Genomic DNA, 22,113 nt, shown 5'->3' with positions numbered 1-22,113 from the left:
GATGAAAGCACTGCTATCTGTGTAAGTGTTGTCAGATGATTTACAGGTTTACAACAATATTATTGTGACCGATTACAGAAAACATAGAATATTACACAGGCCTGCATTATTTCGGTTGTGTCATGTTTTTCAGCATTGGATGATAGATTCTTATGTAACTTGGTGCGCTTAATCCAAAAATGGCCGTAGTTTGATTTGATCCCATCACGTCAGAATTGTTTGCAAATCGCAATGTGTCGCAAATCACAATCGCAAGTTTGGGTTTCTTTGGATGGTTCTAAGACCAGATTGGTGTTGAAATGTTCTTAACTTTTTCAAGGGCTGCTTCTTGACTTGCAACGTATGATTAATCTCTTCTGTTCTTGCAGCAACTTCTTTATTCTGAAAACAAATGCCAAAAGTATCATGTAAATTGCCTTCACCTGAAAAAGTTTCCAAATTCACCATCATAATCGTCCTAAGCCAAACCAACGGCGCGAGTGACAGTTTTTTCTTTCATACTTTCCAGATCCTTGTGGTGATCTCTAGCAGTTTCATAGATTTTTGCCATGAAAGGAATACAGTGAAGCAAAAGAAATTAAATTCTAAGCAAATTATGCGCCATATTTAAAAATGGCGGCATTATATGTAAACAGCAATGACTTGTAATACTTGGAACATCCATTATCATTAATTTGGCAGAAGAATGAAGTTTCTAGCTTCATTGATTAGAAAATTACTCTCATTTAAAGACTGTGCTGTGAATTGTGAGGCGGCCATATTGATGACGTCATATTCCATGCCCCCACCACTAATTTTTAGTAAGACTTCCATATTTTGATTGTGTAGGTGATAGGCTTTCAGAAAAACACTATGTCGCTTTTCAGTTTTCTAGAGTAAATAAATCGGTCCTAGCTCTTGGACTAATCACAAATATGATACGTACGGACAGATGTCAAGACATAGTAAATTCTCCCACCTGCTTGTTTATAACGAAAACGATTCGTTGCCAATATAAACCGGCAGATAGCAGCACTTGCGTCTTTAAACGAAGTGTACACTGCAACTGTTATTCCTGGTGCAACCGTTCGTATGTATCCTCCGTGATCAAAAGTCGAACACACAAAGTTTCCGTGTTTTTTGTGTAAATGGGATAGCAGAGAGAGAGGAACAATCATTGGAAGCGGGAAGATTAGCCATAACGAGCGTAATTGGAACCTTGAGTAAAAACATGTAATCAAAATGCTTCTAATCAAGGCGACGAAAGTTCTCCTGCCACCTCTAAATATAAAATTAGGCTTGATGAAGCAATATGTGAAAGCCTTACCAAAGGATGATACATGTTTCCAGTACATGTCTACCAAATTTCCAGCCTTATCAACCGCAAAATTAAAAGAGGGTGTCTTTACGGGTGCGGACATTGGATAACTCTGCCAAGATAGACATTTTGAGCAATACATGGAGATTGCTGAAAAAGAAGCCTAGATCGCATTTAAAGACGTAATAACCAAGTTTCTGGGGAACAAGAAGAATCCGAATTTCAAGTCTATCGTTGATACTATGCTGTAGAAGTACGAAAAGTTAGGTTGTTCTATTAGTTTGAGGATTCATTTCCTACATTGCCATTCGGACCTCTTCCTGGAGAATATGGGTGCTGTTAGTGGAAAGATGTGTGAGAGATTACCCCAGGACATCCATAAAATGGAAAAGCGTTTCCAAAGACGATGGAATACTACAATGATGGCGGACTATTACTGGATGTTGCACCGAGATGAACCCAGTAAAGAACACGCGCAAAAGAAGCCAGAAACACAGCATGATTGGTCTAAAGAGACGTAGACACAATGACTAAACTCCTGAGTATTTCTTTTCTATTATATTATATAATATTTTCTTTCTTTTCTTCCACAATTCCACGTGTTTTACATGACAAACCGATTATGTCATTAAGTCACATATTTGTTTTCGACATATGTAATATTTGGTACATTGCTATTTGCAAACAATTCTGACGTGATAGAAACAAACTAAGGTCATTTTTGGATTGAGCGCACCAAGATACATAGGAATCCATCATCTAATGTTGAAAAACAGAACCATCGCAGGCTAGTGTTATTAGTCACTTACCATAAATGCGAAATGTATTTCGCAAAGCTTTACTTATACCAAACAGTAAAAAACTATGCAAATACTCACAGCCAGTAACGAGGTATATTTTATATACTCTAAAGGCGATGTCTTGGTGTTGAATTGACATACAAGTAATACGCTAAAGTGGTAGTCATTTTGTGTGGTTTCAACATCTCATTTTTTGCTGTGTAGGTGAAACATACTTGAGCCCCATCCTCGCCGTCCTCTCATGGAGGAAACCTTTCCTTTGCTTTTGAGAAAGAACCCTGTCTACATCGATCTATTAAAGGATCTCGATCAATCCTCTTTCGAGGGAGATACGGGAAAACACACATCGACAGCAACGCGAGTAGGGTCACACTTGAAATAGCCGGGGGGATACTACCCTCTATACCGAGAATGTTAAAGATTCATTGTAAAAACAATGTTGCTTGAGTCTTGCTGTTGTTTATTTCAATAATGTTGTTTAATAAAAATAATTTATAATTCAATAATAATTTATTCAATTGGATTAATAATTAATTTACAATAACAGTGTCAACAAAGTATTAACGAACATTACAATACAGGAGACATGGGTACACAATCATCAGTTACGTTTGTGAATGATTGATGGGAGTAAAGTAAAACGTGCGGTCAAGAACACCATATAACAGACTACATAGAATTATCCATCATATTACATTGGCATAATTTGTAAAATAACTGGTGTTTGTAGAACACATATACATTTTACATAACTTAACGTAGTCTGACATGATATTGTACCGCTATTGTTTGTTTATTACAGCTAAATCCGTATTACATTCTTCATTAAAACATGATGTGCAGTCCATATACTATTAAATCTGGTTTTTGATATGATGGAATTAGAAGCTGATTTATCCTTTATTTCAGCATCATTGAAGTAGTAGGGTGTGAGGCAGGTTGCCACACTTGGTACAAATGTACCAAATTCATGCCTTTTTGTCATTCACCATCATTCATTTGTTGGTACCACGCTGGCACTTTCAGCACCTTTAGTGGAAAAGTTGGTACAACTCTACTCAATATCAGCACCATTTAACAAATTCTTGCCACAGTTTCAAAAGTGTCAGTAAGACTTTTCCTACATCTCACGTTATCTACATTAAGCCAACGACTTTCTTCTACATTAGGCCTAATCCATTTTCAGTTTGGCTCCGTTGGCATAGAAAGTGTTCATGATTAAAATGTGCAAGTAGAGCATTTCTATTCCAAGTGTGCCCCTTCTGGTGCTGCTGTCGATCTGTACTTTACCGTGCCTGCCTCAAAAGAGGAAAGGCAAGTTGCTACGGCCGACATTTCAATTGTTGGATGCGGAAGCGTTGCCACAATGAATTATTTCACGAACTTCGCTGTCCTCTGTCTTGTTAGCCACTCTAAGTAGCCACTCTGTTAGCCAATCTAAGTAGCCTACGATCTTTACTCGTCAAGACCAAACGACTGAATGACAAATTGCCAACACAGCTGAGGTCATTCACTTCTTTTCCCTAAGAAAAGGGAGGGTCTCATTTCGACCCAACCCCCACAACCCTCTGACGGATATGTTCCGTATATTTTCCGAGGGCACACCTAAGATACCCACTCTCTAACAGATTGGAGCTTAACTTTGTTATTAACAATTAGCTCTAATAGTACTAACCCAACATACTTTTCCTCCGATTTGGTATTCTGCCTGTTCCATAACAAGTTATACCGGTAATTTTGGAAAATTTGCATGTGATTATAAAACATAATATGTTCTGTTTCTCATGTAGTCTTGTACACATATAGATATTGTGATTTTGTGTGTTAATGTCTTACTGCATATGAGGCGTGATATTATGTATCTTCTGTTACTGTATGTATACAGTGATACATGTAGGCAATTGTCTTACTGTACATGAGGTGTGATGTCAAGTATTTTCTGTTAGTGTATTGTGTGTATGCATACACTGAGAAAAAATTGTAGGTGGCGTACTTAAAAAAAAGGTTACATGCGTAATTCCTGTAGTTTTTAGACTTAACGTACAGCAGAAGTATAACTGAAAACGCATGTTTTATAATACTTTCTGTATAAGTGTTCCATCTATACGCACTTTCCGTATGAAACAGTGTAGGCGGTCAGGATCTCACATACAAATGGACGTATATAACATATAGCTGATGAAGGTAACATAAGTATATGCATGTGATATACGGAAAACTGTTAGATGTCAGACATCCTGCAATGGCATGATGTAACATTTAAGGGCAGTGCCTATGTAGCATACGGATAACGTATGCTCCGTACTGATTTCTATAGTAAGCAAGAAGATACCGTATATTTGTACACTATTCCGCTGTCCGGAGAACGGAATTTTCTCTGTGTACTAGGGTTGACTGAAGAGAGGCCATTTTTTTTTTCGAAATTCGATTTTGGATAGGGGTCAAAACTTGCATCATATTATAGTACTTTAAAACTAACTAACTAACTATATGCCTATGGAACCGGAGGTTCAACGCCACGTTCACAAAAGCTCACCACTGACTTCTATCCTTAGCTAACTGCATCCAGTTTCTACTTTGTAGTCCTATCTCTGCGAGATCCAGCTTAATATTGTCCTCCCATCTGCGCCTAGGTATTCCTAATAATCGTTTTCCGATTGGTCTTCCATTCAAGACTTTGAAAGCGTTTCTACTTTCTACCATTCTAGCTACATGACCTGCCCACCTAAGCCTCCTAGACTTGACGACCCTAACAATGTTGGATAAACCGTATAAATTATGTAGTTCCTCGTTATGAAATTTCCGCCATTCCCCATTCCCGTTCCTCTTGGGTCCGAATATCCGTCTCAGGATTTTGTTCTCAAATATTTTCAGTCTATGTTCTTCCCTCAGTGTAAGCGACCAAGTTTTTCATCCATATAGAACAACAGGCATGATTATCGATTTATATATTTTAAGCTTCAAATTCCTCGACAAAATTCGCGACGACAAGAGATTTTGAACCGAATAGTAACACGAATTCCCTGTTTTTAGTCGACATTTAATTTCTTCGTGGGTATGATTTTCCTCTGTTAATATTAATCCTAGATATTTGATACTATCCATTTTATCAAAAGTATTATTTAATATTTTAACGCATCTATAAGTTGCTGTATTACGGTCCCAACGCACTTCCATGTATTTAGTTTTCTCTGCATTTACTTCTAAACCCATGTCCCTGCAAGCGTTTAATAAGATCTCTGCATTTCTTTTTATAGTTCTCCTATCATCCCCTATTAAATTTACATCATCAGTATATGCCATAACCTGGTGAATGCCGTTCAACTCTAGGCCCTGGTTACCATCTTTGAATTTCCTTATAGCGTATTCTAGAACAAAGTTAAATAATAATGGCGACAACGTATCTCCTTGTTTCAGGCCATTTTCGACGTGAAAGCTTGTGGACAAAAATTTTCCTACCCAGACTTTACTTTGGGATTCATTTAAACATATCTTAATTAATCTAATTATCTTTCTCGGTATCCCAAGTTCTGTAAGAACGTTGTATAATGTTTCTCTCCTAACCGAGTTGTACGCCTTTCTAAATTCAATAAATAGTTGATGTACCGGATTACTGTATTCCCACTTTTTTTTTCGAGTATTTGGCGAATGGTAAATATTTGGTCGATAGTTGATCGATTTCGTTTAAATCCGCACTGATAATCTCCAATAATTTCATCTGCATATGGAGTCAATCTTGCTAATAAAATATTTGAAAGGATTTTATAGGATGTTGACAAAAGAGAAATGCTTCGATAATTATTACACTCAGTTTTGTCGCCTTTCTTGTGAATTGGAACAATGATTGATTCTTTCCACTCTTGTGGCAATTCTTCCTTGTTCCAGATAAGGAGGCTGAGTTTGTGTATCTTGTTCCACAATTTTTCGCCTCCAGCTAAAATTAACTCAGCCGGAATTTCATCTACACCCGGAGATTTGTGTTTCTTTAATTTCTTTATAGCGGTTTGTACTTCTATTCGGTTGGGTTCTGGAATATACGGTTCTTCGGTGTGTATCTTCTTTTCTCCACGCACACTGGTTTTTGGTTGCTTGTTAAGCAAACCGTCAAAGAAATGTTTCCATCTATTTAAGATGCTATCCGTATCAGTGAGAATGGTACCGTCAGATTTCTTTAATATATAAGCATGAGGTTGATAGCCTTTCTTAAATTCGCTGATCCCCTTATACATGTCCCGGATGTTTTTATTTTTACTATTATCTTCAAGTTCCTTAATTTTAGCTTTCAAAAAATCGCGTTTGTTTGTTCTAATAATTTTGGAAGTTTCCCGCCTGGTATCTGCGAAATTTTATGTAGTTATTTCATTCGGATTTTGTAGCCAGCGTAATTTTGCCTGTTTTCTCTTCTCTGCCAAGGTTTGTTCCTACGTATTTCCGCGTATGCCAATTTTTCTTTTGCTGAAATTTTAATGCTATCTCTAGTTTCAATCCAGGTATCCTCAACACTAGTGCACTCCGAATCTTCTAAAGCCGAGAATTTATTCGAACCTTCAATCTGGTATTCCTCTCTTACCTGGATCTCTTCTAGTTTCTTTAAATTGAATCTCTCCGTTTTCGGACAATGAATATTACCTTTATTCAACGATAATCTCTCTCGTATTATCGCTGGTACCAGGTAGTGATCAGTGTCACAATCAACCCCTATAGAAAATTTCAATTCTCTAAAATATTTTTTTAGCCGGGGCGCAATAGGCCTTAAGTTCGATAGATTATGCAAATAAGTAAAAAGAGGTCATTTAAAAAAATTCTAAATTCAAATTTGGATATGGGGCAAAAGTTGCATCATATCGTAGTACTTTACCATGGAAAATTTCAATTCTCTAAACTATATTTAGCTGGGGCTCAATCGACCTTAAGTTTCGTAGATTTTGTAAACAAATACACGTTTGTTGTGTGTTTCTGTAATTATTAGACAACTTTTCGCTTAAAGTACGTAGACTGTAATTTGAGAGTGTCAAGATTCGTTGTCGTGACGAGTTGAATTTCTAAAGCTACCGAAATTCATATTCTATGTTACGGGCTTTATCAAGCCCGAATTCACCACTATAAGAGGTGGCTGTCGTCGAGTTCAATCCCACCCACCCGCCAACATTAGATTGAATCAGTGTTCGAAGTGGGAAAAAAAAGCAGAGGCGGTATGTTTTATCATGATTTTGACTAAACATACCTGTTATTTAAATATTGTCTTGATCACTGAAAAACCAGAGACGGTATGGCATACCACCGCATACCGTCTCACTTCGACTACTGGATTGAATGTTGATAAGTTTCGTTCACGTCTTTCTGCAAAAGACTGCGACTTTGTCTCAAAAGTAGACATGTATTTTCTCGAGTCAATTTTGCAACGAATAAAGAAATCGCTCTCTCGTGCCCCACATACTGAAAGAAGTTTCACTAATTATTTTCAAAGCATTGCAGTTTTTGTTTCTCAATTAATAACTGCTTTTCAATTTATTTCTCAATTAATATCGATCGTTTTGATTATTTTTACATATTAATCCACTACAAATTTCCCATATATATTAAAAGAGAATTTTTTTTAAAAAATGTTAGGACTACTTCTGTTTATTTTTAATAAAGAGTTAATATACTGAATTTGAGCTCCCCAAGTTGAACGGCTCATGAGATACTCAATTTTTTGCACAAATTCGGACCCCACTTCCCCATTAGGATATGTATTATGATGAAAGCTAGATAACACCCCAGTTGGGATTGGGGCTATATATCAAAAGTCATTTCATTTGACTTTGCCATTTGACCGTGATGATTACACATACAGTGGTTACATTTAATTTTTTATATAGTAATTCATATATTACTGATGATTCAAAATATATATTTGGGGCCGCTGTGGCTCAGTGGTAGAGATTTCACCTCTGGTGCTTGGGGTCCCGGGTTCAATCCCAGCCCCCGCCAAGTGAACTTTGTGGTGGACAAACACCGTGTGCGTGGGTTTTCTCGGGTTTCTCCCGTTTCCTCCCACTTTCTTCATTCCACCATTTCATTCATTACTCATCATCACCGTCTCCTTTAGCCTAACAGGCATAACCGTGGGACGTAAAGCTCAAAGATTTCATTTCAAAATATATATTTATTCCAAGAGTTAGGCTCTCTAAAACGCACAGGCTGTCTCGAATGCCAAGTAGTAAGTCCTATTGGTATTATTGCAATTAAACATATCAGTGTTCAAAAGTGCCTGATGTTCCTTTTTCACTTAGATACACTCATCTTAGGTATGTAAATAGAAACAAATAGAAAAGGAAGACAAATAGTCACCAATATTCAGAAAATACTGTTTACAATACACTGAGCAGAGTGGATGAGGTGGGTCCAAATAGGTCAATGGATCAGAGTGGGTCACGGTGAGTGGTGGGTAGCAGTGGGTTATGTCCTGTTGACTCACGACCCACTCATCTTTGATATAAATACTCATCTCTCAATGATTATTATATAATCAATTTGATTATTTATAACGCACTTGGTTTAAGTTCACAATCATCATGGACCTTATGGAGAGTCGTTTTGACGTATGATTAACGTCACACTAAAATCCTGACTACTGCAGGAAAAAAATGTTAGTCGAACTCTTTAGTATGACACTAATCACGTATCTGAACGACTCTGCATAAGGCCACATATGTTTAAAATTTAACACTATACTAGAGATTAAATTTACACACACACACACAGACACACACATACACATACACATGCACACGCACACACACACAGACACACACACGTCCAGTTCTTTGGTTGCCACAGTTTCTTCTGAATAATCATACACTTGTCATCTTCGTAATATGCTATTCCCATTGAGTATGAACCGATGTTTAGAGTACTCTGTCATCACTAAAGATCACCACCGTCAGTATGTTAGTTTCACAACTATACAGGTACACTCCACAGCATAGCTGAGTCTTTCCGCTCTATTATCTAGCTTTGGGTAGCAGAAGTGTTGTTTGTAATAGTCCAATCAGATTGATGGTTTGGTAACAAGATATCGTTGACGTAGTTTATGCTGAATGCAGTAACATTTCTTTCTGCGATACAGCTAGTATTTTACGGAATATTTCCCTATCACATTGTTTTCAGTGCAGTAAATGAAGCTTAAATTTTAATGAAGAAAGGAACAAATTAGCAACCAGCTGAAAATTGGTACAGACAGATGTTCGGAATGATGTTTTAATCAACATACTAAAAGCCTCCTGAAATCCCACGTGATCTTCGCTCACCATATTAGAAAATGACAGCTGGAAGTGTTAAATGAACAATACCCAGATAAAATAGCAATATCTTCGTTATGGTGGAATATAAAGAAATAAATTTAGTGTCGTTTTATAGAACATAGATAACACAATATTTTTATAGTGAAACAATTTTTCATCATCAAACGCATACTTTTAGAAATATTTAGCTCTAAATTCTAAAATTCCTAAAACTACTGTCAAACTGATTTAAAATGTTATTGAACTTAAGAAGTAATTATTAACAAGTTGAAATTTGACATAAATGTTGGCAAAGATTGTTTAAATGATATACCAAAATCCCACAACTTCGTTCACCATATTGAAAAATATCCAAATGTCCGAAATAATTGAAAGACGATGTTTTTTTTTACACTGAAATACAAAATCTGGACCAGGCTAAATATTTGAGAAATTGTGAATGCAGTCCATCCGAAGTCAATTGGGATGAATGTTGGTGGGAGGGGAAAACATTATGACGTGGTTAAGGTTGTCGTCCGCCATCTTGGAATCAAATTGTTTATTTTAAATGAAAACATGTCGTATGACATAGTAAAGAACACCCTGGTTCGAAGAGAAACCCAAGTGTAAAGTTATTTTTCCAAAACCTGCAACAGTTTTGAAGTTGTGAATAGATTTAGGATATGTTATGTGTGAAATGCTGTGCAAAGTTTCTAATTGAAGGATAAAGGTAAAGTGAAAAAAAAGCTTGCTAACATCTTACGTTATTTATTCTTTAATAACAAGGAAAAGAGAGAGCTAACATCATGAGACAAGTACAATCACATGGTATGTTCAACATGTTCACCGTTCTGTTGTATGCACATCCTTAACCATGCGATACAGTGCTTCTGCAGTCTGTGAAACATTGTCGGTGATATTTGTTTACAGGCCGTAATGATACTCCTTTATCAGGTGGCCAATGTCATTAATTTTTCCCTGGTAGAGAATAGCTTTAAAGTGCCCCCAAAGATAAAAATCCAACGGAGTTAGGTCAGAGGGCCTTGCTGGCCACTCAACTGGTCCATGCCGACCTATCCGACAACCGGGAAACTGTTCGTAGAACCATCGATTACATTACGACTATAATGCGGCATTATCCCATCTTGTTGCTAATATTGAGGAAATCTTCCCTTCTCTTTTAACAAAAGTGGCGTAACAGTGTATTCAAGCATATCACCATATTGTGCAGCATCCGAGGTCCCATCAATGAAAACAGATCCAATAAATTTTTCGTCCCATATTCCACACCACACCATTATCTTACCTGCACCTTACATCTTTGATACATCTTTCCAATTAAGATTAGTATTAGCCTAGTACCGAGAAATCCTACGATAAATTATTTTTTTTTAATCTGCAACGATGTTGAAGTTTTGAATGATTTATTATGGATTATGTTATTTTTTAGACTTAAAATTCGTTACGTGTGGAATATTGTACAGACGGAAACTGTCTGTCTCTTTGTTTGTTTCTTATAGGTAGGACGGGATGCTAACTCGAGAGGAAAGAATCGAAATTATTCTTTTGGCTGGAGAACGCAGCTCAGCAATAATAGCAGCCGTCTTCAATGAGCGACATCCTAATCGCGAACCGATGACAGACGTTACTGTTCGAAAACTAATTCGCAAATTCAGGACAACGGGAAATCTTGATGATTTACCTCGATCAGGGTGACCACGAAGTGTAACTGATCCATACATATCAGCAGCTATGCTGGGTGTATTGGGGAAAATTCTAAGAAGAGTGTGCGGGGTCTATCAAGTGAATATAACATCAGTGTAAAAAATGTTTTAAAAAATCTTAAAAAGAAAAAAGTGGCACCCTTACAAATTACAGTTGAAACAAAAACTGTCAGAGGATGATGCTGGCAGACCATTGAAGTTTTGTGAGTAGGCGTTAGCCTAGATAGTTCGTGACCCTGTGTTTCCTCATAACATTGTTTTCAGTGATCAGGCAAATTTCTATGTAACAGGAGAAATTAGCAACCAAGATGTTCGGTGCTGGGCTAATAGAAATCCTCATTTGATAGATGCGTCAAAGATGCAAGGTGCAGGTAAGATAATGGTGTGGTGTGGAATATGGGACGAAAAATTTATTGGATCTGTTTTCATTGATGGGACCTCGGATGCTGCACAATATGGTGATATGCTTGAAAACACTGTTACGCCACTTTTGTTGAAAGAGAAAGGAAGATTTCCTCAATATTAGCAACAAGATGGGACACTTCCGCATTATAGTCTCAATGTAATCGATGGTTCTACGAACAGTTTCCTGGTTGTTGGATTGGTCGGCATGGACCAGTTAAGTGGCCAGCAAGGCCCTCTGATCTAACTCCGTTGGATTTTTATCTTTGGGGGCACTTTAAAGCTATTCTCTACCAGGGAAAAATTAATGACATTGGCCACCTGATAAAGGAGTATCATTACGGCCTGTAAACAAATATCACCGACAATGTTTCGCAGACTGCAGAAGCACTGTGTCGCATGGTTAAGGATGTGCATACAACAGAACGGTGAACATGTTGAACATACCATGTGATTGTACTTGTCTCATGATGTTAGCTCTCTCTTTTCCTTGTTATTAAAGAATAAATAACGTAAGATGTTAGCAAGCTTTTTTTTCACTTTACCTTTATCCTTCAATTAGAAACTTTGCACAGCATTTCACACATAACATATCCTAAATCTATTCACAACTTCAAAACTGTTGCAGGTTTTGGAAAAATAACTTTACACTTGGGTTTCTCTTCGAACCAGGGTGTTCTTTACTATGTCATACGACATGTTTTCATTTAAAATAAACAATTTGATTCCAAGATGGCGGACGACAACCTTAACCACGTCATAATGTTTTCCCCTCCCACCAACATTCATCCCAATTGACTTCGGATGGACTGCATTTACAATTTCTCAATTATTTACTCCGGTCCAGAGTTTGTATTTCACTTTAAAAATAGCATCTTTCAATTACTTCGGACATTTGAACATTTTTCAATATGGCGAATAAAGTTGTGGGATTTTAGTATGTCATTTAAACAATCTTTGCCAACATTTATGTCAAATTTCAACTTGTTAATAATTACTTCTTAAGTTCAATAACATTTTAAATCAGTTTGACGTAGTTTTAGGAATTTTAGAATTTAGAGCTAAATATTTCTAAAAGTATGCGTTTGATGATGAAAAATTGTTTCACTATAAAAATATTGTGTTATCTATATTCTATACAACGACACTAAATTTATTTCTTTATATTCCACCACAACGAAGATATTGCTATTTTATCTGGGCATTGTTCATTTAACACTTCCAGCTGTCATTTTCTAATATGGTGAGCGAAGATCACGTGGGATTTCAGGAGGCTTTTAGTATGTTGATTAAAACATCATTCCGAACATCTGTCTGTACCAATTTTCAGCTTGTTACTAATTTGTTCCTTACTTTTTGGTAATTTGACTGCACTATTTGCTGGGTTAACAGCACAGAGAAGCGAACACTCTCGATAAGCAAAGTCCATCAAAAAATCTCAATTAATACGATAACACTCAGTTTATAATGCAAAGCAATACACTTGATGAATACTGAAGTCTTCCTACACAGATATACACTGCTCCACAAAACTTAAGCAACCCGAGAGAACGTGGTATAAGTGACGTGTGGGGCCCATTCAACAGTGGCACATACATAGTGCACATACACAGAGACACACAGGCAAGGGGAGCACTCACTCTATCGCATAAGCAGCACCATTGCAAGCGCGGTGAACAAATTATGCCATGAGGCGTACACCACAGCACAGCACAGCACAGTGTCCGAGGCTCCAAGCATTGAGTTAGTGGTTCCTGTGTGGGATACACACCTTGCAATGGCTGGTAGACGACATTTGAGTGACTTTGACCGCGGGCGAATAATTGGGCGGTTGGAATTGGGCCGGTCGCAAGTGGAAGTGACGCAGGAATTCAACGTGAACAAAAGTGTTGTGTCGAGGCTGTGGAATCGCTTCCAAAATGAAGGTGAAGCCAGTAGAGATCATGAAGGAGGCTGTCCGAAGAAGACGTCGGCCGTCGATGACCGATTTCTCACAATTTCTGCCAAACGTAACCGTCAAGCTTCATGCTCTCAACTGGTCAATGAGTTGTTTCAGGCTACAGGACAACGCATGAGTCGTGAAACTGTTCGCCGGCGGCTCAATAGAGCAGGACCCTATGCAAGAAGGTCTGTGCTGTGTGTGCCATTGAAACTGGAGCACAAACGTGCGCGTTACCCACGATGTCAGGAACATGTTGCATGAGGGGACACCAGTGGGCGCGTGTCATGTTCTCGGATGAGTCGAAATTCAGCCTGTCGTCTGATTCTGGTCGGACTTTAGTGTTGAGAGAGCCAAGAATACGCTATCATTCAAACTTCGTTGTTGAACGGGCGTCCTATAGCAGTGGTTCCATTATGGTGTGAAGTGGAATTATGCTGGATGGGAAAACGGACCTCCATATTGTGCAACATGGCACTTTGACAACACAACGGTACCGGGATAAAATTCTCAATACAATGTGCGCAATTTCCGCGGAACATTTGGCCTAGACTTCCTGTTCATGGATGACAATGCCCGTTCACACCGTGCACATCTTGTGTCCGAGTATCTGGAGAGCGAAGACATTACGCGTATTGCATGGCTTGCATATTCGCCGGACTTCAATCCCATCGAGCATGTGTGGGATGCTCTTGGCCGGCGAATAGCGCAGCGCAGTCTAACAACACGCACTCTCCCTGACCTGCAAACAGCTCTCCTCGAGGAGTGGAGCCATCTGCCGCAAGACTTGATCAAAACCCTGATTTGCAGCATGGAGGCCAGATGTCGTGCCTGTATAGCTATTCGTGGTGGTCACACGCCTTATTGACTGACTATGCTCTCGCACAATCCAGCTTCACCTGTTGAGGTATCGTTGTGCTGAATTTTTTGGTCACTCTGTACATCCTAATTGTATTGTTCGTCTTCACTTGTGTTGCATTGTGCATCTGGACCGTCTGTTTGTTCATTATACTTGGTGCAGTGATCGTGTCGTTTTATTTTCTGCCACTTTCTTCGAGTTGCTTAAGTTTTGTGGAGCAGTGTATAATTCCACAATAACCATTTGTAGAATTTTTACTGACTGTTATATTGTTCAGTCCTGCAACATCTTAATGACATTGGTAAAAATTTTACTGAATGTAATTGTTAATATGAGGAGAGATGAATTCACGTTTAATGTTCGGAGACTTAACATCGAAAAAGCTGTGGTACTCTGTAGAAAGGGTTTTGTGTAGACCTCATTACCGCAAAAAAATAGGTACTCACTTCCAACATGCCATAAAGCCAATGAACTCAGCTCTTTAAGGAGAAAACTTCTTTGATGGTTTTACACTCAATTTCGATTAAAATATTTGCACACGTTTGATTTTAATCTAATTTCGTAATTAATTCAATACTTTTACCAACAGCCACATAGTTCCCAATATTCTCTAAAGTATGTAGATTAAAATTATATTGCAATGTTTTGCTTGGTAGAATCTTTGAAAACATATACAGACTTACAAGAACTTTGTAAAAACTGTTATGATAGTCGGCTGATAAGTTCTCGGCCCGACCCCCTTCCGAATGTACTAGCCTGATGTAATTGATGTCATGTGAAATTTTGATCTTTTATATGTTTAAGTACCAAATTTCACCATTCTACCCATGAACGGTTTTTCTTTTACAGGTAATTGAATGAACCATGACGGATCCAGATGTCAAATTCACCAAAGAGGATGGTTACGTTAGAAAGGGGAACCTTAGGAAAGAAGAAAGGGAGGGCTTAAAAAGACTGAGGAAGAGGAAAGACGTGGTTATTGAGCAAGCGGACAAAGGAGGTGCAGTGGTAGTGATGCAGAAAGAATGGTATGAAAGAAAATTGGATGATCTTTGTGATGAAACATACGAAGTCATAGGAGAGAAGAAGATTAAGGATGAGGTACTCAAGGAAGTGGTGGAGAATGGAAGAAGAAAAGGGTTTAAAAAGTGGGTAAAAGAAGAAGGAAGGATTCCAAAGATGAAAGGATTCCCGAAGATTCACAAGGAAGAGATTAAGCTAAGGCCAGTGTTGGACTGTAGAGGAAACTGTCTAGAACCATTGGAAGAAGAGTTAAGAAAAATAGCAGAAGAGATACGGATAGGTCAAGAGAGTCATCGAGTAAAGAATACGGAGGAAGTGAAAAGAATGTTAGAATGTATAGGAAATAAGAAGGAGAAAACAATTATGTTTAGTATTGACGTTAAAGCAATGTTTCCGAGTATAAAGAGGGATTACATAGTGAAAGTCATAGAAGATGAGATGAAAGGGAGAGAAATAAGAGACTGGAAGAAAGAGAAGATAGTGAAAGCCTTGAGAGTAATATGGGACAATAGTTTTTGTACGATAGGGAACAAACTAGTCAAGATCAAGGAAGGACTAAGTATAGGTTCAAGATTAAGCCCAGTGTTGTCAGAATTGGTGATGAACAGATGGGAGCAGAAAGTGATAGAAGAAGGTGGAAACAACCTAATATTGTTTTGCATATACGTGGATGACTGTTTGGGAGTATGGAGAGGAACAAAGAGACAACTGGAAAAATTCGTAAAGAAGGTTGAAGATGAAGAAAAAGGGATAAGACTGGAAATGGAAGTGGAGAACAACAACATTATAAACTTCCTGGACATGACTATAGAGAGAAAAGATGGACGATTTACAACAAGATGGTATAGGAAAGAATGTGCAGCAGGAGTTTATTGCCACGAAAGAAGTGATGTGGATTACAGCACCAAAAGAAACTTCATAAGGAATATGGAGAGAAAAATAGAAGAAATAGATACTGAAGAGGAGAAAAAGAAGGAGGACATAGAGAAGTTCCACAGTTTACTAGAGCAGAACGGGTACAACAGACAGAAGTTAAGGAAGAACAGAATTGAAGAGGAAAGAAGGAAAGGAAGGAGAAAGGAGAGAAAGGAAGAGGAGGAGAACAAATGGCATGGGATAGAGAGCATCGGGGAGAAGACAGAAGTACTAAAGAACTTACTTAGAAGAGGTGGTGTGAAGACCTACAGAAAAGGAGGAAGAAGAATTTTGGAAATGATCAAGAAAGCGAAAAATAGAACGAAGGAAATATGTGAAAAAGATGAAGGTGTAGTGTATAAAGTGACGTGTAAGGATTGTGATATGATATACATAGGGGAAACAGGGAAAAAACTTAGGGAGAGAATTAAACAACATAGGGATGATGTGAGACTTATGAGAGAAAACAATGCCATATATAAACATGTTAAAGAAACGGGACATGATATAGATTGGGAAGGTGTAAAGGGGCTAGAAAGGGAGAATAGGCCAATGATAAGAAAATGGAAGGAAGCACGAAGAATAAAGAAAGAGAAAAGTGACAAATTAATGAACTGGACAAGTGGACTGTTAATACATGATCTATGGGATAAATTATTAGAACAAATTGAAGGGAAAAAACAAGATTAAACATATTTATATGTAATTTATAGTCATATATTTAATAGTATATATATTGTTATAGTTTAATATTGTATATAGTTATATAGAGTTTTATATATTGTTATATTTTATAGTTTATTTTTATGTCTATATATATATTTGTATTGCTGTATTTATAGTCAGTTGTATGTAGTATAGTCTGTTATTTATTTCTAATAGGCATCGGAGGTAGATTAAGAGAAAATGTTTTAAGGCAATTGGTCAGGATAAACAACAGGTGTGTCTGGAAAAGATAAACACAGGTGGGAGGGTAATTAAGTCAGGGCAGGTGGCTGGAAGATGACGCCCGGGGAAGTCCGACCCAGGTGGCTTCCCATGCACACAAGGACTTTCACTTTTAGTATATATAACTGCGCTCTAAGATATCTCTTTTAGTTAGTGTCTGATGAAGACAACGTTACGTTGTTGAAACTGTTACACTGGAATTTAGTTTTTAATAAACAAGTGTATATACTCTGGTCAGAAGTGTTTATTATACCAAAGAGGAGTTGCAAGGTGTAATGAAGTTCTTCCTGCAACAGAAGTCGCCCAAGGAAATCCATGGTTCCATGCTAGACACATTGGGTGGACAGTGCCCTTCATACTCCACTGTGAAGAAATGTCGTGCGAACTTCAAGCGTGGTGAATTTTCAACAGAAGATGGTGACAGGTGTGGCAGGCCAGTGTCAGTGTCAACTCCGAAAAAAGTGGACCAGATTCATGACCTGATTTTGAGCAACACACGGATTTCGCTTCAGGAGATAGCTGGCAAAGTGCACATATCCGAAGTATGTGTTGGGTCAATAATCCATGATCAGTTAGACATGCGCAAGCTTTCTGCGAAATGGATTCCGAAATGTTTGATCGCGGGTCAGAAACGCGAACGTGTGAGATCATCGCAGGTGATTTTATGGCATTTTGCGAACTCCAAGGACGATTTTTTCAATCGTCTTGTTACCCAGAATGAAACGTGGTTGTATTACTTTGATCCGGAAACCAAACAGCAGTCATGCGAGTGACGCCACTCAGGATCTCCAAGGCCCAAAAAATTCAAAGCACAAAAGTCCGGAGGGAAAGTGCTTGCCTCAATATTCTGCGATAAGAATGGTGTTTTGCTCTCAGACTACCTTCCAAAGGGCCAAACCGTAACTGCAGAGTATTACTGCAGTCTGCTGGCTAAGGTAAAGGACGTTTATTAAAGAGAAACGCTGGGGAAAGTTGACACGAGGTGTCTTGTTCTTGCAGGACAATGCTCCCGTCCACAATTCTGGCAGAACAATGGATTTTCTGAGGGACCTAGGGTTTCAGTACACTGACCACCCACCTTACTTGCCAGATCTTGCTCCTTCTGATTATTATCTGTTTCCAAAACTCAAAACAGTACTGAAAGGACAGAAATTTCACAGTGATGAAGAGGTGATAACAGCTGCGGAACAGTTTTTTGCAGACCTTGAGAAATATTTTTTTTTCAAGGGGTTGGAGAAGTTGCAGCATCGAAGTGCCAAGTGTGATGACCTTCGAGTGGACTGTGTTGAACAGCCTCATACTTTCATGCCTGCAGCTCAAATCCTTCTGGGTCGGGCCGAGAACTTATCAGCCCACCCTCGTATAAGACTATTTTTCTATATAACAAAAGGTGATGGGTTTTAATACCAGTTTCATTATTTGAGTTCAATAAAAATCCTCGTCACACGAAAGTGGTTTCAGAGTAAAAGTTTAATTCTCCTTAGCTTGTAATGTCCTTAGACATGTATTGAGGATTACTCCTTTGCTCATAGCAGGCTCAGGAGTGGGTGATTAAAGGATATCTCCTTCGATCATGGCAGCTTTGAAAGATAGTTAAAGGATCTCTCTTTCGCTCATAGCAGCCTCAGGAAATAGTTTTAAAGGAATTCTCCATAGCCCATAGCGTCCCCAGGAGAAGGTATTAATAGATGAATGATCAGCAATGAACTAATCGCTTCCTCTTGTTGAGGCCTTCTTTTATAGACATCTTCTTGAAGGGAGGATCCATGAGGGGAAGTCGGCCTTCTCGATATTTTTTCCGAATCCTCTACTTATCTTCCTTGTGGTCTCCTTCCATCATCTGCTTTTTATTTGGTATGAACGTGATAACACGTGTTTCTTAGTAAAAGCATATGTTCGTAGTAAAAACATGTTGTTGCTGTGAGTGAGGGTATGGAACCTTACAAAATATACAATATTATATATACAACATTAAAATAAGGAGAATACTTACACAAAAATAAAGGTAATGGTGCACAAAACGCTGCAATAATCACCCCTTCATCAACTACTTGCACTGCGGCGATATCTCGAAATAATCGAAAGCTTTAGCTGGAAGGATGAATGCCTGAATATATATATATATATATATATATATATATATATATATATATATATATATATATATATATACAGGTGCAACATTTGAAACACTTTAATGAAAATGTAATAAATAAGCATGGTGCTACAAAATTACACCTCGGCTACAATCATTCAGACATTTTATATATACAATGATAGTTGCATGACAATATCCAGATGCCTAGAAACACTACTGTTTCTAACTCATTACAGTAGAAAAATATTAGGCTGTTCCACAGAGCGAACATACCTTTCTTACCAGTAACACCCAAGGTGATCTTTATTTTAAAAATGAAATGCTTTTAGAAAAGAATAAGCAGAGTTATACTCAATTAAGATACATTTTGGACCAATTTGGTTGTTTTCCAATGATAATACATACTGCAGAACATATATATAGCAACAACAAAGCAAAAAGTTTAGCTGGTATGGGGATATGCAAGGTGTTTCAAAACAACACAAATAACGTTTGGGAAGTGATTCCTGACACCAAGATAAGATAAAACATATAGACCAAGTTTGGTGCACAAATGCTTCCTTTCGGAGTTATTGGCCGCCGAAAACATGAGAAAACAAACTTTAAAGGTCCATAGCTCCAAAACTATGTACCCTACCGTAGTCGGGTCAAGACTTCACTTAGAAACTAATATGTGCGACATCCAATAATACATGTTTCAGAATCCTAAGGTATTCACGCAACAATTTTTATAGAAAGGGGTTTGGTTATGGGTATATAATTTGAAGTACCCACCAACTACCTTTATAAAAATTATTGCAGAAGTACCGCAGAATACAGAAACTTGGATATTTGGAGAGGGCACATACTAGTTCCTAAGTTAAGTCTTGACCCGACTAAGGTAGAACCCATAGTTTTGAAGCTATGGACCTTTAAAAAGTTTTTTTCATGTTTTCGGCATCCTGTAGCTCCGAACGAGAGCATTTGTGCGCCTAGGTGGATCTATATTTTTTGTCTTATCTTGGTTTCAGGAATCACCTCCCAAATGTTGTCGGTATTGTTTTGAAACACCCTGTATATTCTAGGATAACTATTAGAAGTGTTGTATTTTGATGTAAGTTGAGTAATATAAAAAAAATCATTTTCGGTACACAGGAAAAAGGTCTCCCCAAAATTCTTTTCCGTTCCTCTTGTGCTCCCCAAAAATTAAAGCTGGCATCATCACTGAGTGAGAGAAGTTGATGCAACATAGTTTTTAAACGAATCTCTTTTTAACAAGTAAATATATAAATTGGTTTAGAATCTAAAATTTGAAGTTTTAACTTTTAAAAAATTGAGATTACGAAACCAAACATGTAAAATCTTCGCTGACTAGTACATTAATTTTCCAATTTCCAAACATGCAAATCTAGTTTAAAATGTTAGTTTTGCTTTCTCTTTCTTTACAGATAGCGTATAACGGAATTTTGTTGATAGAAGGGAAATTATATGTTTCGGAAGTAGTTGTAAAAGCAAATGACTCCCCAATTCGCATCCGTTTTTGACTTCAAGTAGTCAGAAACAAATTTACGGTCTAGAAAGAGAAAGGCGGAGAGAAAGGAACAACAAATGACGATCGACTTCCGTAACTTGTAGAATAAATTCTTTTAAAAGAAAAGATACAGACCGTGTCTAGTCTTAGAAAATCCACTCGCTAGTGGATTTTTCAACTCTTCTGTATTCCCTCTTCTTCTTCATTTTTAACGTTTTTTTTTTTTTTTTTTTTTTTTTGAAGAAGAGAGTTCAGTGCAAGCATTAAAAAATCTATTTTTGTCTCCCCTTTCTGGACTATTCATGTTACTCGAAAACCAAGCATCTATTTTTTTCTTTCTTCTTTTCAAGTGCACATGAATTCTCCAATATGACTTGCTAACAATGGCTTGGATATCCTTTTTCTTTCCATTTTTTTACCCTAGGGACATTCTCTCACGAAACGTAATGGTAAATAAACTACGGGTTAAATGGAGTAGAAACTCCAGATCCACGTGGACAAGAGTCAGAAGGAAAAGGTCACTAGCTACTTTAAGATAGAATAGATAGATCGATTTCGAAAGATCTCCAGTGACCAGGATAGGATACTTATTTTTTTTCTTTCTGTCAAGCTAATGTCCCGAAGTATAAGCATGGGTAGGCATATACTCCAGGTGAAGATTATGATAGATATATCATGAGTCAGGGGCGGATCCAGGACGGACTTCTGGGGGAGGCGGTAGGTAGGTCGTAATACTGCTACTTAGAGCTACTTTTAAGAGCTCTCGCATGGGTTTTATTTTTATATAAAATAAGAAAGTTTCCTCTTCTGGTGGGGGGGCGATTGCCCCCCCTGGATCCGCCCCTGTCATGAGTTTACAATTTTTCATGGCTCCTGCAAAAGTTTCCAACATAACTCTCTCCCAATGGATATTATGGCTGTGTTGGACGTTGACATTGTGTATCTCAAGTATTTTTTTACATATTGCATAACAGGAAAATTGCAACTGAAACTACAACTAATGTTTCAAAAATTTTCCGATAAACAATAAAAGGCAACGTTTACTATAAACTTTCAAATATATATAAATAATAGTTTTAATTATTGTTGTCACTCGAAAAACTTGGGAGCTCCATGGCGAAGCGGTTAGCGTATATGCCTTTGGCGTGGGAGACCCGGGTAGATCCACGTCTCATATAGCCTCGCTGCTAAACGTAACGTTAAACTCTAAGTGAACTCAACTCACTAAACTGAAAAAACTGAGGGAGCCAAGGCCCCTCCTACTATCCCAGACTAGATCCGCCACTGGTAGAGAAGTAACCAAAGGGCAAAATTTGAATTTTCCACGTACAAA

At 37.8% G+C, this 22,113-nt stretch overlaps 1 protein-coding gene across 1 annotated transcript; it reads left to right on the top strand.

Moving 5' to 3' along the window:
- The first annotated feature begins 1,626 nt into the window (after window positions 1–1,626).
- LOC145666186 (uncharacterized) lies at window positions 1,627–20,793 on the top strand. Its single transcript, XM_081733256.1, has 4 exons — window positions 1,627–1,814; window positions 11,351–11,457; window positions 15,164–16,200; window positions 20,698–20,793. Exons 1-4 carry the CDS (start codon window positions 1,627–1,629, stop codon window positions 20,791–20,793), a joined length of 1,428 nt encoding a protein of 475 aa, XP_081589382.1.
- The last annotated feature ends 1,320 nt before the right edge of the window (window positions 20,794–22,113 follow it).

This window comes from Thermobia domestica, chromosome 12 (assembly GCF_964235325.1).
Source record: "Thermobia domestica chromosome 12, izTheDome1.hap1.1, whole genome shotgun sequence".
NCBI lineage: Eukaryota > Metazoa > Arthropoda > Insecta > Zygentoma > Lepismatidae > Thermobia > Thermobia domestica.
Note: the sequence above shows the minus strand (reverse complement) of the source record. Positions and strands in the feature narration are given on the sequence as shown.